The following is an 18,648-nucleotide window of genomic DNA, read 5'->3' as shown; positions in this document are numbered from 1 at the left end:
GCTGACATTTGGGTTTTGGACGTCCACGTTATGTACCCACAAAGAGGGCCCCCCAAGAAAGTGCCCTTTAGCAGCTGACCCTGGGGGGAACCCAATCTTCACCAAACTTTGAAGGATTGTAAAGGAGGGCTAGAGGAAGTTTCTCTGTGATTTTAGTGTCTCTAGGTCCTGGGGGGGGGAAGACTTTCTGGTAGGGCCTTCTTTGTGGATGTATAACTCAGACATCTGAAACCCAGTCTTCACCAAACTTTGAGGGAATGTAAAAAGGATTCAGGGGAAGATTCCCTGCAATTTTGGTGTCCCACAATGCCTGGGGGGCCATTTTATGAAACAACAAATCAAAAATTGCTAAAAGTCCATTGATTCGTATTTAATGGGGAAGAATACAAATACGAATACGAATCTGCAAATTAGCAGATTTTTTTACAAATTTTTAATTTGTTTCTTAATTCATGCCAGTCTCTAATTGTTACTCATTCCTTTTGCACATAAAGAAGGAAAACCATCTGCCATTCTTACAGTACGATTAACCATCACAGAACCTAGCTCTTTTTAATACACTTCTGTTCTCCTTGCACGATACTTCTTTCCTTCTTTGTGAAAGGTGGTGATGCTACGGAGTCTTTTATTTTATTTTCAGTTAGGGAATAAGACCTTATTTGTGGCTTCAATGCCATTTTTCTTCACCGTACACTGGGAAGAGAGGAAGGCAGCCCCACACAATTCCTGTAATGACAAAAACATCAACAATGGAATCCTCTAGGCTTTAAAGGAAATGTAGATCGTGGCCTCCAGGACTTTCTGCCCCCATGTATAAGACACCCCCACTTTTCTAATCCAAAATTAAGAAATCTTGAGTGGGGCTTAGCAAGTGCAGGGGGGAAAGGGATCAAAGTGCTGCAGGATCGCTTTGATCCCTGCTATCCCGTCCAGTTGTTTTTATTCTCTCCTCAGCTTACTTTTGTGTATAAGACGACCCTCAATTTTTAGTCTAAAGATTTTAGACAAAAGTATAGTCTTATACATTGAAAAATACGGTACTTTGGCACTTGGGATAACAGCAATTTCTGTTGCCAGTGGCTTGATGAGTATCAGGACAAGATACATTTCCTAATTAAGGTTCCAACTTTAGATTTGGGACCCACTTGATTCAACTAAGCATTTGAGCTCAGTGAGGTCTTAATGCAAGACATTAGGTGTACTTTTCATTGATGACAATAAGTCCCATGAATGAATCTTCCATTATTTCCAACATACAATCTGTCAGAACATAGGCTTGCGGGTAGGCAGATGATGGGGCCAGGATGTTTTCATCCATGTCCTTGAATGTACATACTTGGTGCATTTGGAACATGAACCTCATCCAACCAATAGCCAGAGCAGCCATGTGATGGTGATGTGTCTGTATGTGTGTGTGTGTTTCCTGTTACATCTGTGAACTCTGGAGCCCACTTTTCATTTGTTTGTCCTCCCATTATTGCGACTCTCTGTCTCTCTCTCCTTTTCTCTTTCTTAGCAGATAACATTTTCTGGAAAGGATTCACTGCATATATATCCAAATATACAAATATATACCTGTATGTATGGGCAGACAGACAGGCAGACAGACAGGCAGACAGACAGGCAGACAGACAGACAGACAGACAGACAGACAGACAGACAGACAGACAGATATGTACACACACACACACATATTATATACATGTCTATACTGTATGTAATCTTAAGGTGATGCTTTGTGGGATATGATTGGGCGGTTCCAGCCCAACTTCAGAACTATTCTGGCATTGTGGGAAATCAGAGGGTATCTACCAAATATTATTTATGGTGAGACACAGCCAGCTCCGTGGGGTATGGCAGATACTTGTATTCCTGTGGCAGGTTGCTAAAGTAAGCTGTGTCTCAGATCCCACGGGAGAAGATCCAGGTCAAGACTCCAGGTGGGAAAACCATCCCATTTTCTTCCTCCTCTTTATTTTTTAAAGAACTTTTGGCCTGTTTCTGCCTCATCTTGGTGTTATGACCTGGGCTTCAGTTCACAAGTCACCCTTCCCCCCCCCCTCTCGGCATCGCCTCGTTGGCCGAAACCCCTTTGCAAAGCGGTTGTGGCAAAAGCATATCTCTGTGCTTGAAGGAGAGCAGCTGGTTTGGGGGCCGCGGGCCGGCTAGGCTTGCTCACCCTCCCTCCCAGAGCATCACCCGTAAGTCCCCATTTCTGCCCCCCCTGCAGACCGTCTTCTTCCGATCGGCATCTAATTCCTGTGGCCTTCGTGTCTGAGAAATGGTTTGAAATTTCCTGCTGACCAGCCGGAGTCTGTTTTACTTCCTGGGGGCAGGGCAGACGCCGCAGGTCTATTTCCTGGTAGGTATTTTCTCTTCCGCCATTTTGTTTTTCCTGCTCCGTCTCAACTCGCACACCTCCGCCCACCCGGTTCCAATCGCACCCTTGCTGGGATCATAGCCGACGACTCAATGCTTTTAATTAAAGTGCCTCACGGGGTTGCGCAATAGCAAATATTGCCAACCTGGCTTCCCCGACCCAAAACATTTCGTTGTATGCTAATTCAGAGCAACCTTGTTTTCTCCCTCTCATCTATTGTCGATGTTCAAACTTATAGACACTTATCTCAGCAGGGCTGAAATTGGTTGCGTTTTGCAAATGGAGCAGGAAGAATTAGGACTGTTCATGTTTCAGATTGGTTTGCATGACACTAATCAGTCACATTCATTTTGGTTTGTGTTACCTGTTGTTATTGCCGCCATTTGCTTCGTCTTAATTGACTGTAAGCCGGGATTAATGGGCACTGAGTGATCACAAGGCCTTCTGCGAAGAGAAGGAGAAGGGGAAAATCCCTTGAAAGGAATTTTTTTTCTTCTCAAGCTGATCTTTTCCTCCCCTGCGGAAATTTAAGATGGGTAACAATCATGCACAGCTATTGAAAACAACCGCACGTGTGTGCTGCTGAGATGGGAAGGAAGAGAGATTGTGGATCTAAGGAAGCAAGATAGTCTGTCCTTAAGGACATCTACCAAGGCTTCACGGCTACCAATATTCATTCCTAGGGAGGTCCGGAAAACGACCACCAGAAACAGGGCCTTCTCAGTGGTGGCTTCAGTGCTCTGGAACACATTGCTTGTTGGCGTCCCCAAGGGGCCCTCCTTTTGGACCTTCAGGAAATGGCTGAGAGCTGAGCTTTTGGAAGAGGCCTTCAGTAGCTTCTTCTCCCTTTGATACTCTCACAGACCCACAAGTTTCAATCTTGAGTTTGTTTACCATTGCCTTAGGTGTTATTTTGGCAGTTTTCATTATTTGTGGGTTGATGTTGTGGGTTAGTTATTATTTTTAACCTCCTCGTTGTTGTGAACTGACCAGAGTTGTACTCTGTTCCTAGATGGGTTGCTTACAAATGCAATCAATCAATCAATCAATCAATCAATCAATCAATCAATCAATGGGCAGAATCGTTTTGAGGAAATTTGGAATCTACCCTCCCAAGGTCTTAGTGTCACACAATTGCCAGCTTGCATTTGTGTGAGGCAGAAAGGGCCCCATTGAAATCAATGGGTTGCCGTGTGCATAGTGAGTATCCCCTGTGTGCAAAAACAGCCAGAAGTGCAGAGGTCTGTTGCACATACAGTGGAAACAAAGAGGACTCAGTCTAAAAAAACACTTGGGTATGTTTAGCCTTGAGAAAAGTAGACTGAGGGAAAATATGATAGCACTTTTCAAATACTTGAAGGTGGAGAGGTAGGATCTGTTCTCGATTGTCTTAGAGTGCAGGACTCTTCCAAATGGGTTAGCATTATAGGAAGCCAGATTTAGGCTGGCTGTCAGGAAAAAACATCCTAATTGTTAGAGCAGTACAACAACAGAACCCACGGCCTCAGGTGATGGTGAGGGCTCCAACGCTTCAACAGAAAACTAGACCACCTTCTGTCAGATCTGCTTTGATTTGAATTCCTTTGATTTTGTTAGCCGCCTTGGGTCCTTTTGAGAAGAAAATTGGGGTAAAAATATTTTAATTATATAAAAAATTCCTTCACCGAGAAGGGGGTTGTACTTGATGGCCATGTAGACCCCTTCCAACTCAATTATTCTGTGTCTCTATGATTCTAATGATATAAACAAGTACCATTGATATCTGATATAGTTATGTCTTCTACACATGTTCCATCTGTCTTATATAGCTGGACTGAAGGATGATCCCAAAGGGTAGGGGGTGGGGAGATGCATATTCTCCACCCCTGCAAGAATATTAGAAGTATTTTCTGAAAGATTCCATGAGACTTGATATTTACTCTCTCTTTTTCTTTGACTAGATACAGACCACTAGACAGGGCGATTAAGCACATTTCTAATGTTTGTAAGCATTTTAATATTTTAACCTGCAAATGGATACAGCAGAGCGATCCTCTGATAAAAGAGATTACCCGGGAGATATAATTTTCCAGCTCTCTGTAACCTTCTTTACAGATGCCAACTATTCATACTCTCCTTTCTGGCCAGTTTGAAAGTCTGACAGGCTGTAGGTTATCAGAATTATTTGGCATTTGTTCGGTGAACCAGTCCAATGCTGAACTTAAGCATACTAAAAAAGTTTAACTACTTTTTGTTGTTGTTGTTGTTTGCCCCGCTAATTAGAAGACAAGAGGCAGACACAAACGTCACTGTTCATCATCGTTATCCTTGAATATTGCACTCCGAGAGATTTCCACATGTGCAAGGTCTGCCGGTGGCTCTTATGGAGATTCCACGTTCTGCTGGTTCTCTCTAGCTAGGAAGAGTACGGGAGTGTGAGGGAAGGAAGACGAAGAGTACCAATCTACACAGAGTCCTAATCTACCTAGAGAAGGGAAAAACACTCAGATCTGTTGCCCACTCTGGTTCAGACCATTTGTGACATGCATTGATTGTTCTGTTTCAGTAGAGATCCTGTCCTTATCTCAACTATAGAACAGGCACAAAAGGGGTTCCTTTATGTGGACAAGGAAGGGTAAATGGCAGTGTTCTTATGTTATATTTGTCTAGGAAGAACCAATGGGATTACTACATTTTGCAAATGTGTTTCTCTGTATATCTGTGTGTGTGCACGCACATGCGTGTGTCAGCATGTGCACACAATTTTAACAACCAATTGTTTTGAAAACCCCAGCTGTGATTCCTCAAAACTGGGGAGACGGGTACAAACGGCCTTGAAAATATTACTCCCAACTCATGATTTTCGTCCTTTTTTGTGATGCTATCGGAACCTCAGTGGTGGCCTTGATTGTCATCGTTGATTTTTCCCTTCTCCATTTCATGAAATGAATTTTGTGTTCCTCTTAATGGTCTCAAGATTTTAATATGAATGAACGAATGATCTTCTGGATTTAAACATGAGTGCCTTAACGGTAAAAACAGCATTCTGAGCTCCTCAGCCATGCCATCCCAAGCACGCAAGAAAGGAAGAGTAGGCTGATGATATTTATAACACAGAGGCCACTGTCTTCTTCCTCCCTGTGTTTCACTAAAAGCCTGCTTCGCGAGAAGCATCTCGAAAGTGCATCTGGAAGGCACAGAGGCTAAGACGTGGGCAAATATCCAAGCGAAGGGCATTCGAAAGCTGAGTGGTGGAGAGAAACTCTCTGCACGTTCTTTCACATTTGAGCTGGTGCACAGAAAGTGACTGACTGATGCTCAGAGAGGCATTTAGGATACAGGGTCAGTGAGAGGAAGGGTTCAGTAGGGGCACGAGGTTTGTCCATCATGGGCCGTCAGATCCACTCCACCTTACGTTGACCTTAGTAGGGACAAGGCCGCACTATCTTTAGAACAACACACATGCAGGAACAGGTGGTACCTTGATTAAACCATTAAGAAAAGAAAGCAAAACACACACACAGAAAGTGAGCTTTCGATGATCATTCGTCTTCCTCAGGCTGTGAATCAACTTCTTGTAGGTAGGTCCAAAATGATATGCAGTGATGCCTCGCAAGACGAATGCCTCACACAACGAAAAACGCGCAAGACGAGAGCGCTGTGCAATTTTTGGGGGGGTTACTTGCAAGATGAATTTTTCGATGGTCGTGCTTCGCGAAATGAATTTTTTAACCTTTTTTTGCTTTAAATCGCACAACCGTTAGTACCGCACTTCGCAAGATGAAATTTTCGCGATACAACACGACTCGTGGAATGAATTAATTTCGTCTTGCGAGGCATCACTATGCTTCTATTAAAGCCCCCAAATCTCATGGCCAATGTAGAGGCCAGTTGAGCTTCTACCATAAGAGGTGGTTTTAGCGTCGCCACTCACATGCCCTGAGGGTGTGATTCCTTCAACGGAACCCTGATCAATAGGGTCTTGAGCAGGCCTGGTCAAGGCAGTGGTTGGAAATGCAAAATCGGATGCAGTCAGCTTGGTCAATCAGTTACGGATCATTTGACTGCAGAGTTTGAATGCCCAAGCTCCAGAGACGAGGGGGGTCTGACCATACTAGAAATGCTGTATCCATCCCACCCCTCCCACTCTTTTAGTTTCTGTGATGCCTCTTATTGGCCTTCCTTTGAAGGTGGCCTTGTGGACTGCGGGCAGAGGAAAAAGCTGTTAGAAATAACTCAACATTTCACCGGAGGGTAACCATGACAGCTTTGAGCCAGGCAACGGAGCAAATTAATTGGTCAGTCTCAAATCCCCTCCTGCCGTAATGAATCACGGCTCTACCCTAAATGAATTTTTCCAGCTTGCGCTAAGTGTGACTTGCAGAGAATCACCCATTTAACATTATGCTCAGCCACGGAGCATTATAGAAAGGTAATTAGATTAGAACAGAAAGGAGAGTTAAAAGTGTGAACGGCCTTTGCAGAAGTGGCACCGTGTGGGCATTTTTGGGCCACTGAGATGAAATGTGGACTTGTCACGGGCTCAGAATCAGAAAGGAGGAAAAGTGAGTAGAGAGAGATCCTCTAGAGAGGCCTCATCTAGAGTACCATGTCCACTTCTGGACACCACACTTGGAGAAAGACACCAACAAACTGGAGCAAGTTCAGAGGAGAGCAACAAGGATGATGATTAGGGGGCTGGAAACCAATTCCTAGGAGGAAAGACTAGAAGAACTGGGCATGTTTAGCCTTGAGAAAAGAAGACTGAGAGGAGATCTGATGGCATTTTTAAAGACTTGAAAGGCTGCCATCCAGAAGAGGGTCAGGATCTGTTCTCAATCATCCCAGAGTGCAGGACACATAAGAATGGGCTTGGGTTACAGGAAGTCAGATTTCGGTTGAATGTCAAGAAAAAAAACTTCTCAACTGTTAGAGCAGTACGACAAAAACTTTTCAACTGTTAGAGCAGTACGACAATGAAATCAATGACCTCAGAAGATGGCAAGTGCTCCAGTGATGAAGGCATTCGAGAGAAAATGGAACTGCACTCTGTTAGATCTGCTTTGATTTGGATTCCTGCCCTGAGCAGGGGGTTGGACTTGATGGCCTTCAAGGCCCCTTCCCATTCAACTATGAATCTTACGTTGATTCCTAACAGAAACACTTCTTTGTCTCCATATATGTGGAGGGTAATTCAACCATTATCATGAAAACCAGGCAACCAGACAGCGTTTGCTTGCATATAGATGTGGGCAAGCAACCTCCATCCCCCTCCCCCATGTTTGCATAAAAAAGCATTTTTAATGGGGTAAGCTAATCTTTTCTCAGAAAGTGGAGGCTTTTTTCTCCCCCAAAGGGTCTGCTTCCTATACATTAACATACACGCTAGCTTTAATATCCTTAAAAGGTCAAGGAAGAAATTATTTAACAGGGAGTGCAACACATATAAGGTGACCTGTAACCCCTCCGGAAGATATTTTGCAACCCCTTTGGGGGTCTCAAACCCCAAGTTGGGCAGCACCGATATAGACACATATGTAGCCCACCCCAAAAAATAATAATGAAAAGTTCACATTTCCATAAATATACAAGCAAAATTAAGATGAAGGCCAAAGTTCTGCTGAGTCGAACAGAATACATGCGGACCAACCGAAACAACAAATAAAATGTAGTAACTCCTAATACAAATATGAAATGTAACAGACAGGCCACTAAATTCTGAGCGTATGATGTTGCCAAAGGCTTCTCTGAACTGTTTGGTCTTCAGTAATCTTCTGAAGGTCTGTAGGGAAGGGGCCTCTCTAATTTTGAGTGGACGTTTATTCCATAAGAAGGGACCCATGACTGAAAAGGCCTTATTCCTGGTGATGGCCTTCTTTATTTCCCTCAGGCTGGCCTTGAAAGGGAAGCCTAAGAGGGTCCGGTTGGTTAGGTAGATCATCTTAGGGAGAGGTTCTCTGACAGATAACTGCATGGGAGGGTGTAAATGTTGGCACTCTGAGGTAGATAATTGAGTGCATATACTGTGGGATTTCACTGCATAGATGAATGAGAGAGTCTGCTCATGTTTAAGGATAGAAATATCGTAAATTCCGTTTATAAGATGCCCCCATTTATAAGATACCCCCCACTTTTCTAACCCCCAAATTAAGAAATCTAAACTTAGCTTTGAGTATTCAGCCTCTGGGCTCAGAACACTTGGACATTGCAAGTCCCTGTTGTATCTGAACCTACAGGCTCCACCACCAACGAGGTGTGTTCCAATTGGTTTGTTCAGTATCATCTGACATCAGTTCCATGAGGCTCGTGATTGGAGGAAGCCAAGTCTCCTGACTGTAAGACACTAAGCCTTGTGATTGAAGGAAGCCTGTTTGCAGAGGCAAGGTATGGGCAATTTTGTTCCCTCCTCAGCTCACTTCTGTGTATAAGACACCCCTCAATTTTTAGTGTAATGATTTTTGGGGAAAAAAACAGCATCTTATACATGGAAAAATATGATACTTGGTTCTTTCCTCTTCTTAAGTGAGGATGAAGGACTCCAGAACTGTCTTGTTCTTGGACCAGTTGGGTCCTGTAGCAAGAAACCACAGGAAAAATACATGAGCCAAGCAAGGAAAATCAAGAGAACCACCCCAAGTCAAGAAACAGAGTCCTACCAGAAAGTGAGATAAGCCAATGAGAAGGATCCAACGCCATGTCCCAGTGGCAATTCAGGCTTTAACCCATTTGATGGTACACTGAAAATGGGGGAATGCAAGAGATGCAGTCAAGGTAGCCCAAGGTCATGCACAGGGTTCACAAAAAGGGAGAATCTGGAGTTTACACTGAGAGAGCCCATTTAGGGCTTTGTAAGTCATTGTCAACATCTTAAACATAGACTGGAAGTATATTAGCACCTAGTGCAAAGCATTTAGAACTGTTGTGGGTTCGGGAAGATATTCCCATTAGCAGGCTAGCTGAGATATACTGCACTTGCTGCAGCATCTGTGTCATCTTCAAGGTCAGTCCCATGCCAAGTGCATCACAGTAGTCTAGTGGCATCCATGGCCATAAGAGAACTCTGTTTGAAGCAGGAGGGAATTCCCTATCACCTTCATTAATGAAAAGGATAGACATGCAGTGTCTTCTCCTTGCACGTAAGGAGAAGACAAGTGATGACCAACTTCCTTGCTCTGGAGAGCCACCGCAGGTTGGTGTAACCATATTGAACTGGATGTGAGAGATCAGCCATCCCTGTTTTTGATGTTGTTATCTGGTTATCATGATAACATATAGGCTTAAAAAAGCATTCCTCGTGTGGTGTAGTGGATAGAGTGATGGACTAGGATTTTAGAGAACAGGGTTCGAATCCTTGCTCAGCCATGGAAACTCACTTGGGGTGTTGAAGTGGTAAAGCCATTCCTTAAATATCTCATTTATATTGCAAACCCTACTAGAGTTGCTGTAAGTTCATTCCAATGCAACGGCACAGAATACACACACAACCCAAAAAACCCCCAAACAAACACAACACTCAAACTAAAACAAGCTGTGAGTCCTAATACACTGTCTGAAAACAACCTTAACCTTAACCCTAATCCTGCCAATGCTGTGATCTTTTTTTAAAAAAATAATAATAGTGGCCCAAATCCTATTGGTGTTGACATAAGGTAAGCATAACTTGCTACAGCTAATTGTAGCTAAGTGACAAGATGCCACAGCATGTCTCAGTTGTGCAACTGCCACCTTGCTGATTAGCCTCAATTAACCACAGCAAGTTATGGATGTCTTCCGTGACTGCCAGTAGGATTAATGCTGGCGCGCTTGAATTTTCTGTTCCTTCAAGGCTGGAACTGGAAATCTATTCAAGAAATAGTGACTAATCCAGGAAATGGGAGCAAGGCCTAATTTCCCTGCTTCTAAGGGGACCTGGACATATTTCTAGCAGAAGGTATTCCTTCAAATACATCATTTGGGTGTGAGATATTTTTGAACAGCCCTCGGGACAAATAATAATAAAAAAAGACAGGTAAGTCCTGAGAGCTTCGGCTGTGAATTTCTACTTGGCTCCTATCCTGGGAACTCTTGTTCTTCTTAGACTACGATGGCATCGGATGAGGTCAGAGAAGCTTCCACGAGGCACTTCAAGGATGGCCTAGTTTGCAAATCGAGGACATGAAGGGAAGCTGGACGCGCATAATAAATAGGCTGCCTGCTCCAGACATGTCCCAGCTCTGTCGCTGTATCTTAACTACTGAGCAGTTAAGTCTTTGCACATTGCTGAAGAATGAGTTCTTTCACAGCGCATTAGGATCAAATTGTGTTGTGGTGTGTGTGTTTTTTTAACGTGTGTGAATATAGTCCAGTCAAGTTGCTTTCCTTGCATCAGCCACACCTCTTGGCAAGGAATACCTCCTATAGCTTCAAAGAATAACATTGAGACACACAAAAATTAGGGTATAAAGAGACACATCAGAAACAATACAGAACTGTTCTGGTCAGGATCTATAAAAATAGTCAAGACTCAGAGCTCCATAGTTTGATAGCAATTATGTGTGTTGGGGAGCTCCTCAAGGGTCCCTGGTTTCCCATGGTGTAGGTAAGAGCTGCAGCATCAGCTGGCCTTCTGAATGGCAGAAGGTGAAGTAGTAGAGTCTGTTGTCTGTGACGTGAATGAAGGGACGGGTCTGCTCTGGGCTTCAGTCCTGATTTTACTGGAGTGTTCCACAGTACTTCAGCACCTAGGACAGCTCCCTTGCCATTCAGACTAACATCTGGTGCTTCTTCATGAATCTCCCTTCTGTCAGCAGTGTTAACGTACGCCACCGAAAGCCTTGGATCACTTGACCTCCTTTTGCATGACGTTAAGAACTCATTGCACTTCTGCCTTGAAATTAAGATCCCACAAGTCACAGTCAGATGATTTGCCTTTGCTTGAAAGAGGAAGAGCCCAGCATCAACCAGCTGTAGGGTCAGAGATTAAGTACTGGGAAGAACATTGTTAGTTAGATTTTAGATCAACACAAGGTTGGGAAAAATCCAGGAGAACATGAGAGATGGACAGCATTGTGTGTTTTAGAGCTGTGATGGGTCAACTGGGTGTTCCAGGGAATCCTGGAGCGCTTCCTGAACTTACCAACGTGGGCTTCCTCAACATGAAATTTGGAGATATCAAGAAATCTTCTCATAGGAACAGTGGACAGTGGTGGCTGTTGGGCAGTTTGTCTCCTCTGGGTTTTACTCCAGAAATTAACGAAGCTATCCAAGGTGGTGAACCCTATCCCTGAAATCAGTTCAGTACCTTGGACAGATCCTTTAAAGTTCAGATTAAAACCCAGAGTGGATTCACTGAGGCCAATAGCCTCCACTCCAAGGAACATCCTCACTATCCGTTCAGCGTGCTGTGGTCCTGGAGGTGTTCTAAGATGTACTCAGTTCACATCAGGGATGCTCAAGCTGTTTCTGGTCCATGTCATTCATTCATTCATTCATTCATTCATTTTGCATGCTTTCATTCATCTATTGAGATGTGAATGGCTGTGTATATCTATTTCATCTTCTTTCTCCAAATTTCCACATACTCTAGTTTTGTATCAGTTGCTGCTTTCTCTTCTTGCATGGAAATGTCTGTATGTCCTTGCAATGTGTTTCTCACTTTTCAGAACGTTTTCTTTAATGGACACCTTTTGAAAGTCATTTCCTGCATGGATGGGCACACATTTGCATGCATTTTTCAAAAATAAATATGCTTATCCATAAGGTTAGTTATCATGCATGCTAGCAAAGGGAAAAAAGGGATGCTTTTATATGATAATGTCTGATGCTTCCTGCCAACAGTAGCGGCCTGAAAGATATGTGCATGCTTTTGTTAATAACAATCTCACAGGTCACAACTTGGGTAAATTCATGTTTTTATATTGGTTAATGCAAATCATTTTTCCATGACTGTTTAGCCATCCATCTCATCCCATTTCTGGATCACTTTGCATTTTCACACACATAAATACACACACACACTCTCTAACACCACATTTTTAACATAAAACCTAACCTTTTAAATTATGTTAGTATGTTATTCTTTGGATACCTTAATATTTTTATTGCTCTCCTTTAGATTTATTGTATACTGATGCTGGTTTTTTTTTAGCCAGAAAAGCACAGAACTATCAATCATGGATCGCAAACATATTTTCTGTGGAACACTTATTTTTATGGGTCATACCCTGAAATCTCCTTTGGACAACTGTGTAAATGCAGGGATGTGTGTGGATTTCAGAGACAATGGCAAGATGGAGCAAACAGGCTGGGGTTTTCCATGAGATGGTGCATCACTACCACCACCCCACAGAATCATGGAGTGGGAAGGGGCTTGTAAGGCCATCCAGTCCAACCCTCCGCTCAAGGCAGGAACCCAAGTCAAAGCAGATCTGACAGAGGGTTGTCCCATTCTCTCTTGGTGGCCTCCAGCGTTAACTTGTGTTAAATCCAGCATGTGTGGCATAAAAAATGCAAATATTTTTTAAAAGACTCCATAAGAACTTCTGGATATCTCAGTGGTCTAGATATCTGGCTGTGGAGCCAAAGTTTGGGAGTTCGATTCCCCCCTTGTGCCTCCTTGACCGGGGATTGACTTGATGATCCAAAGGGACCCTTCCAGATTTGCAATTGTGAGATATTGCAAGACTGAAAATATGGGGAAAGAAATGAAAAGTATGAGCACTTAATAAGGGAGATACTGAGCAAGTACCAAAGGAGGAGGATGACATCCCCCCCCCAGTAAATTACCTAATTAACTCCAAGACCTCTCCTTCAATGGCTGTGGTGCTAGAGGGTGTCTCCGATTGAGATCACCACACCATAGCAGTGATTTGCTGTGTTTTTGAAAAAACTGGGGTATGAAGTGAGGGGCTTTCAGCTTCACAATGTCAATGCCTGGGTTTTGCATTCTTAGAGTTTTCTTCTCTCCCCTTTTCAATTAAAAGGCTTAAATGCATTATTAGGACTGTGCACTTGTGTGTGTCTGCCGTTGAATGGCTGCACTCTTGTGTGGATGCTGAGTGGTTCCCATCAGGATATGAAGATCTATTTTTCTCCCTCTAGCCGCCTAGAGTGGTCCTCACCGACCAGCTAGGCGGGGTATAAATTAAATTAAATTAAATTAAATTAAAATGAATGAATGAATGAATGAATGAATGAATGAATGAATGAATGAATGAATGAATGAATAAATAAATAAATAAATAAATTCCATTTGGGTTCCACTCGTTGGTTTGATGGTGCTTCTGCCACCATTAATAGCAGTGGCCTCCTGCTTCCCTCCTTAGTTGACATTGTAATGGTTTCTTTCAAATACAAGGCAGAGGGATGGGGCATATGCTAGATGCCCACTTTTCCCCCTGCAAAGAGCAGCCAAGCCAATAATTAGTTAATAGCAATCCTTGACCCAAAACAGGGAAAATAATAGCCACCTTTTCTCGTGGTTAAGTGCCTCCACTGGAAGAAAACATTAGCCTTTTCACTTCCCAAGGGTTGGAGGGACACCAAAAGCATACCCACTCTTCTGGCACCAAGGTAAGCTTGGATGGGACTACTCCTGAGTAATTTCCAACTTCTCTATTATAATCCTTTGCTGTCAATACAATACTGAATTATGGTTTTCAAGGTAGAGAATTCTCAGAAATGGTTTAGCGATCTGCTGGATAGCTTGGTGATTTAGGTTTCTGGCTGTTGAGCCAGAGGTTGGGAGTTCGATACCCCACAGTGCTTCCCTGAGAGGAGCTGGACTTGGTGATCCATAGGATCCTCTCCAGCTCTGCAGTTCTAAGACTATATTCCCTTCTTCTGGGGCACCTTGGAATGGTGCAACGTGCCCAAGTCCATGCAGGTTGGTTCCACTGTGCAGAAGTTACAGGGGGAATTGAACTCCCAACCTCATCCAGGTAGCTAAACCACTGAGCTATCCAGCCATCTAACATCTCTAGACTAGGTATGTGGATTCAGGACAGCTTTAGCCCATCCAGCCCTCTGTAAGCTGAGCTAATGCTCTGCCATCTTGGCTGGTTCAGATTGAACCCTACGGTGAAATGAAGGGGATCTGTCATCGCCATGGCCAATTCTGTTTCTCTGCTCCTATTGTTACCCATCTTAACCCTTAGAAACAAAGCAGCTATGAAAAAGTGTTCAAATCCCATTGCTTGGAGCAGCAAGTTGCAGCAGGAGTAGACCCATTTGAATCAGTAGATCTTGAAGAGGAGTAGACCTGCTTAATCTGTACTGATTCAGTGTGTCTACTCTGGCACAACTTGCGACAGTACATGGAGCAACAGGATTTCAGCCAAGATCTGCTTGGTGACTTGTGCATGTGTTGAATCGTAATTTGCCGTGGGGAATCACCATTAACCCCGTGTGCATTAATGCCGCTTAACTTAGGCACTTATTTTGCCCATTCTGTTTGCTGCTGTTGTTACCGTTTTCCATTTGGTTCTATGTCTGTAGTCTTCTTCTCCTTCTTTTGTTCCCCCCCCCCATCTCCTTCTCTAGTAAATTATATTAAAAAGAGGGCTAATTAATTACACTTGATGAATTTTATTCTACTTTATTGTTTGGTTTGCTTTTTCATTAATTTGGGCTTGGGCCATTTGCTCTTCATTTATTGTAATTAAAAGGGAAAACACTGTTTTTTTAAACTGTAAGGAAAATAATCGCTCTTGGAACTGCTTGTGTTACGAAGTCTTTTTTTTTCTCCTTTTTATCTTTGTTCTAAGAGCTGGGTAGTCTACTGTAGGATATTTACTAACTGTAATTATCTATTTTTCTTTCTTCTTTTCTTTTCTTATCAGGAGTCCATTGGTGAACCTGTAAAAAACAAAAAAAAACAAAAATTAAAATTAAAACAAAATATGAATGGGTTCTGTATACCTACCATTTGTGTTTACCGATGGAAGATTCGCAAAGCAGCCAAATATATTTTTATATAATTAAAAAAAAGGGATTTGCCCCTAGAAGCTATTGAATTTTGGAGGACTGCATTATTTTTTTGAGGGGAAAAGGGAGGGGTGATGAATAAATAAGCAAGCAGAGACTGAGGAAAGAAGAGCGACGAAAGCCGAAGAGGGACACGGCTTCCGTTCGGGACGCGTGGACTGTGATTATTTTTTCGGAACCTGTGCCAATTATACCATTATGTGCCATGAATTGCCTGGGGGAAAAAAACTTCTTATGAAGATAAAATTAAGTGGAATATATGTCAAGAATCTTACTGACAGAAACGCTGGGGATATTTCTTCTAATAAAGTCAGTATTTCTGGTTACTATACATACAGATATGTGTTTCTGTGTATATCTATCTATGTGTCTGTCTATATAGATATATATACACATATACACACACACACACACACATATATACAAAAAATTATATATATAAACACACATACACTTTTTGTACTGTAGCAAATTTTTGGAAAACAAAACCTTAAATGTTCTTCTTTTTTTTTAAAGGAAAAAAAATATGGGTGTTGTGAATTATACGTATGATTCCATTTAACACGCTTAGTATATGGACTTAAATAAATCAATGTTTTCTACTTCAAAGATTTAGTTTTCACAGACATAGAAACAAATACACCGAGTTTAGAATTTGTTTCTCGAAAGAGAACTGCTGAAAAAGATGCCTGGTGTTGAAGTTCTGAGCTTTCTTTTAAGGGTCCGTACTGATTTCGGCTTCTAGAAGATGATGTGGCGCTCGCTGAACCTGGTGGGAACATGAGACAGTGAGCAAGCAAGAGAGAATAGCCTTATTCAGAGGTTCAAAAACTTAGTGGGTCCAACCAGATACAGGGTGGCTTTGTCCCCAATATTGCATGTGTCACGTGACCTCCCACCTTAGCTAGTGTATAGGGCACAGCTTTCGGCTGAGTTCAGTGTCCCATGTATAGGACCATCCTTGTGGAGGCATCTATGTGATCTAAAATCTTGCCGTGTGCCCGTCCGTATGTGTGCCAGGTTAGACTATGGGCGAGTCTTGACATCAATGAGTTTCAACTGGATTTGTAGATCAACTAGGATATATTCCTATTAGATCCAATGTGATTTGTGCCCCATCTGGTGTGATTTGTGCTCTGGGTTTGAAGCGATCTTTAAACTTGGAAAATTCCAAGGCATGGGAAAACTGGGATGGTTTCAAAAACATCCCGGTTTAATACCGATGCCCATGAAATCCGGAGACTTGACGGGCCAAAACCTACGGAATTTCAGACAGCTACCTTTCCTGTTTGCTTTCTCCCAACAAAAACACAATTTGTGCCCCGTTCACGTTTCACGTGTGCTTCAGATGGAACCAGACCTGTTCATCTTGCTGTGATCCGGGTGTCATCGAGATTGAGCTGATTCATATCCAAAATTCAACAAATTTATTGAGCTCAGCTCTACTGCTGGGTGTTCTCAGGACTGATTTCGGATCGAATTAAAATCGGAGAGACTTGCTCCCGCAAACGCTTGTTCTGTGCGATGTAGAACCTTGGAAGGAAGTTTGGTATGTAATGCTGCAGCTATGTGCATAATGCAAGAGTGGGCAAATGCAGGCCACAGATTGTATGCGGCCAGCCCAATATCCTCTGACCTCTCTTGACCTCATAGAAATAATAATGTCCTAAATGACAACCCACCTCCCCAAAGCCAAAGGTGTCAAGTATGCCCTATATAATACTTATGAGAGTTCTTTGGGCTTCCTCTTCCTGTTTCTTAATAAGGTCTTCTTTGCCCCCCCCATACCTAAAATTTAGAGCAGTGGGTTCGCAACCATGGGTCCCAAAACATTCTTGATCTGCAGTTCCCAGAAGCCTTCACCACTAGCTCTGCTGGAAAGGGCTTCTGAGAGTTACAGTCCTAAATCATTGGGGAACCAAGATTGGGAACCCCTGATTTAGAGGAACAACCTTCAAAGGGGCCTTGAAGTTTATGAGGACATCATTTACAACTTCATGATTCAACATGTTCCGGGTGTGGAACCTCACTCCTGAGATAAGGCAATGGAATTGACCAACAAATCCATGGAGATTCTGATCATTCTCATGCTTCATTTTGGCAAGCTTCTGTCACATCCAGGTGTTCCATAAAAGATAAGTCCAAAGATGAAGGTCCCCAGATAATATAGGATTTGAAATATGATGTTCCAGATAAAGGTGTACCCAGCTGCAGAGAGAAGGTCTACCATAAGTGTCTCCATTGACCAAAACCAAACAAACATGAAACAATATATAGTTATTCTTTTTCTTGGTTGTTGTTGAGTCGGGTACGGGAATGTGGGATGGATCCAGAGGCTGATTTTCTGCTCTCTCGGATCCTCCAAGGGCCGTTGGGATGACCGAAACACAAAGGCCACCCCTGCCTACGATGACGCTGGAAGTCCGTTTTGAGTTCGAAAAAAGTTGATAGCTGGGAAGTGATCCATGGAGCTTCTGCAGCTTATTTAAACAGTGTCTTTAGACAGCTAGAAATGTCATCTTTTTCTGGGCAATATTTTCGACGAGGACTTTCGGAAGCCCGGGAATTACAGAAACATCCAGGGTCACACTTTGTCCCTGGCTGTTCTAAATCCTCATATTCTTTCCCCATAGGCAACGACCTTCAAGAATAAGCTCCTTTGCGTGCAATCTCTTCCTTAAGTAAATTATTTTGGTTTCCCTCCCCTTCCTGCCTTCAAGGCACTAGGAAAAGTCAACTCTGTTTTTTTTCTGAAGTGGTTCACTTTTGCTTTGTTTTTCATTCCTGACGCAACCCTTTTGTTCCTGCTGGGTTTTGCATGCGGAGGTATTTTTTAAGAGGTTCTGTTGGTTGCATTGTTCATTTCACTATTTCAATGCTGCCTTGAGCAGGAAAGCAAAAGCAGGGGTATCTATTTCTGCCAACGAATGGATGAGTGGATGAGTAATGAAAGGAAAGTCAATTCCCATAACTGCGAAAGTGATGTACAACAGAGGATTTCTGCAGGTAGAGCCTGTAGGGACGAAGATGCTGTATTGACACCAGGGTGAATGAGGATCATTCTTAATCAATTGTGTTCTGATTCGGGGTGTAAAATATATTTGCCAGGTCCAAAACCTTTGTACAACGCTGCCAAATTCAGGCCTGTCAAAACTATCGGTGGACGAGAATGTATACTTGCCACCTCAAGAGCTGTTCTTTTCAAATGTACGTTGCAGTAAAATGAAGATTTTAAAGAAAAACGAGCACCAAATTGTGTGTATTGGGAAGGAAAGTTTAAAATTTTTTCACATGGTTGTACTTTGTTTGGGGGTGGGTAGGGGTGA

The 18,648-nt window shown here is 42.8% G+C and overlaps 1 protein-coding gene across 3 annotated transcripts in view; it reads left to right on the top strand.

Moving 5' to 3' along the window:
- Positions 1-18,564, top strand: part of AJAP1 (adherens junctions associated protein 1) — a 141,552-nt gene extending 122,988 nt beyond the window's left edge. For 2 of the 3 annotated variants that reach the window (XM_072977754.2, XM_072977753.2), the window contains exons 5-6: positions 2,231-2,362; positions 15,178-18,564. In XM_072977754.2, the coding sequence (XP_072833855.2) occupies positions 2,231-2,303 (73 nt within the window). In that variant the 3' untranslated portion in view covers positions 2,304-2,362; positions 15,178-18,564. The remainder of the gene's footprint in view (positions 1-2,230; positions 2,363-15,177) is intronic. The other variant, XM_078379149.1, reaches the window with a different exon arrangement.
- The last annotated feature ends 84 nt before the right edge of the window (positions 18,565-18,648 follow it).

The sequence above is a fragment of the Pogona vitticeps genome, chromosome 7 (assembly GCF_051106095.1).
Source record: "Pogona vitticeps strain Pit_001003342236 chromosome 7, PviZW2.1, whole genome shotgun sequence".
NCBI classification, from domain to species: domain Eukaryota; kingdom Metazoa; phylum Chordata; class Lepidosauria; order Squamata; family Agamidae; genus Pogona; species Pogona vitticeps.
This window is presented reverse-complemented; position numbering and strand designations above follow the sequence as displayed.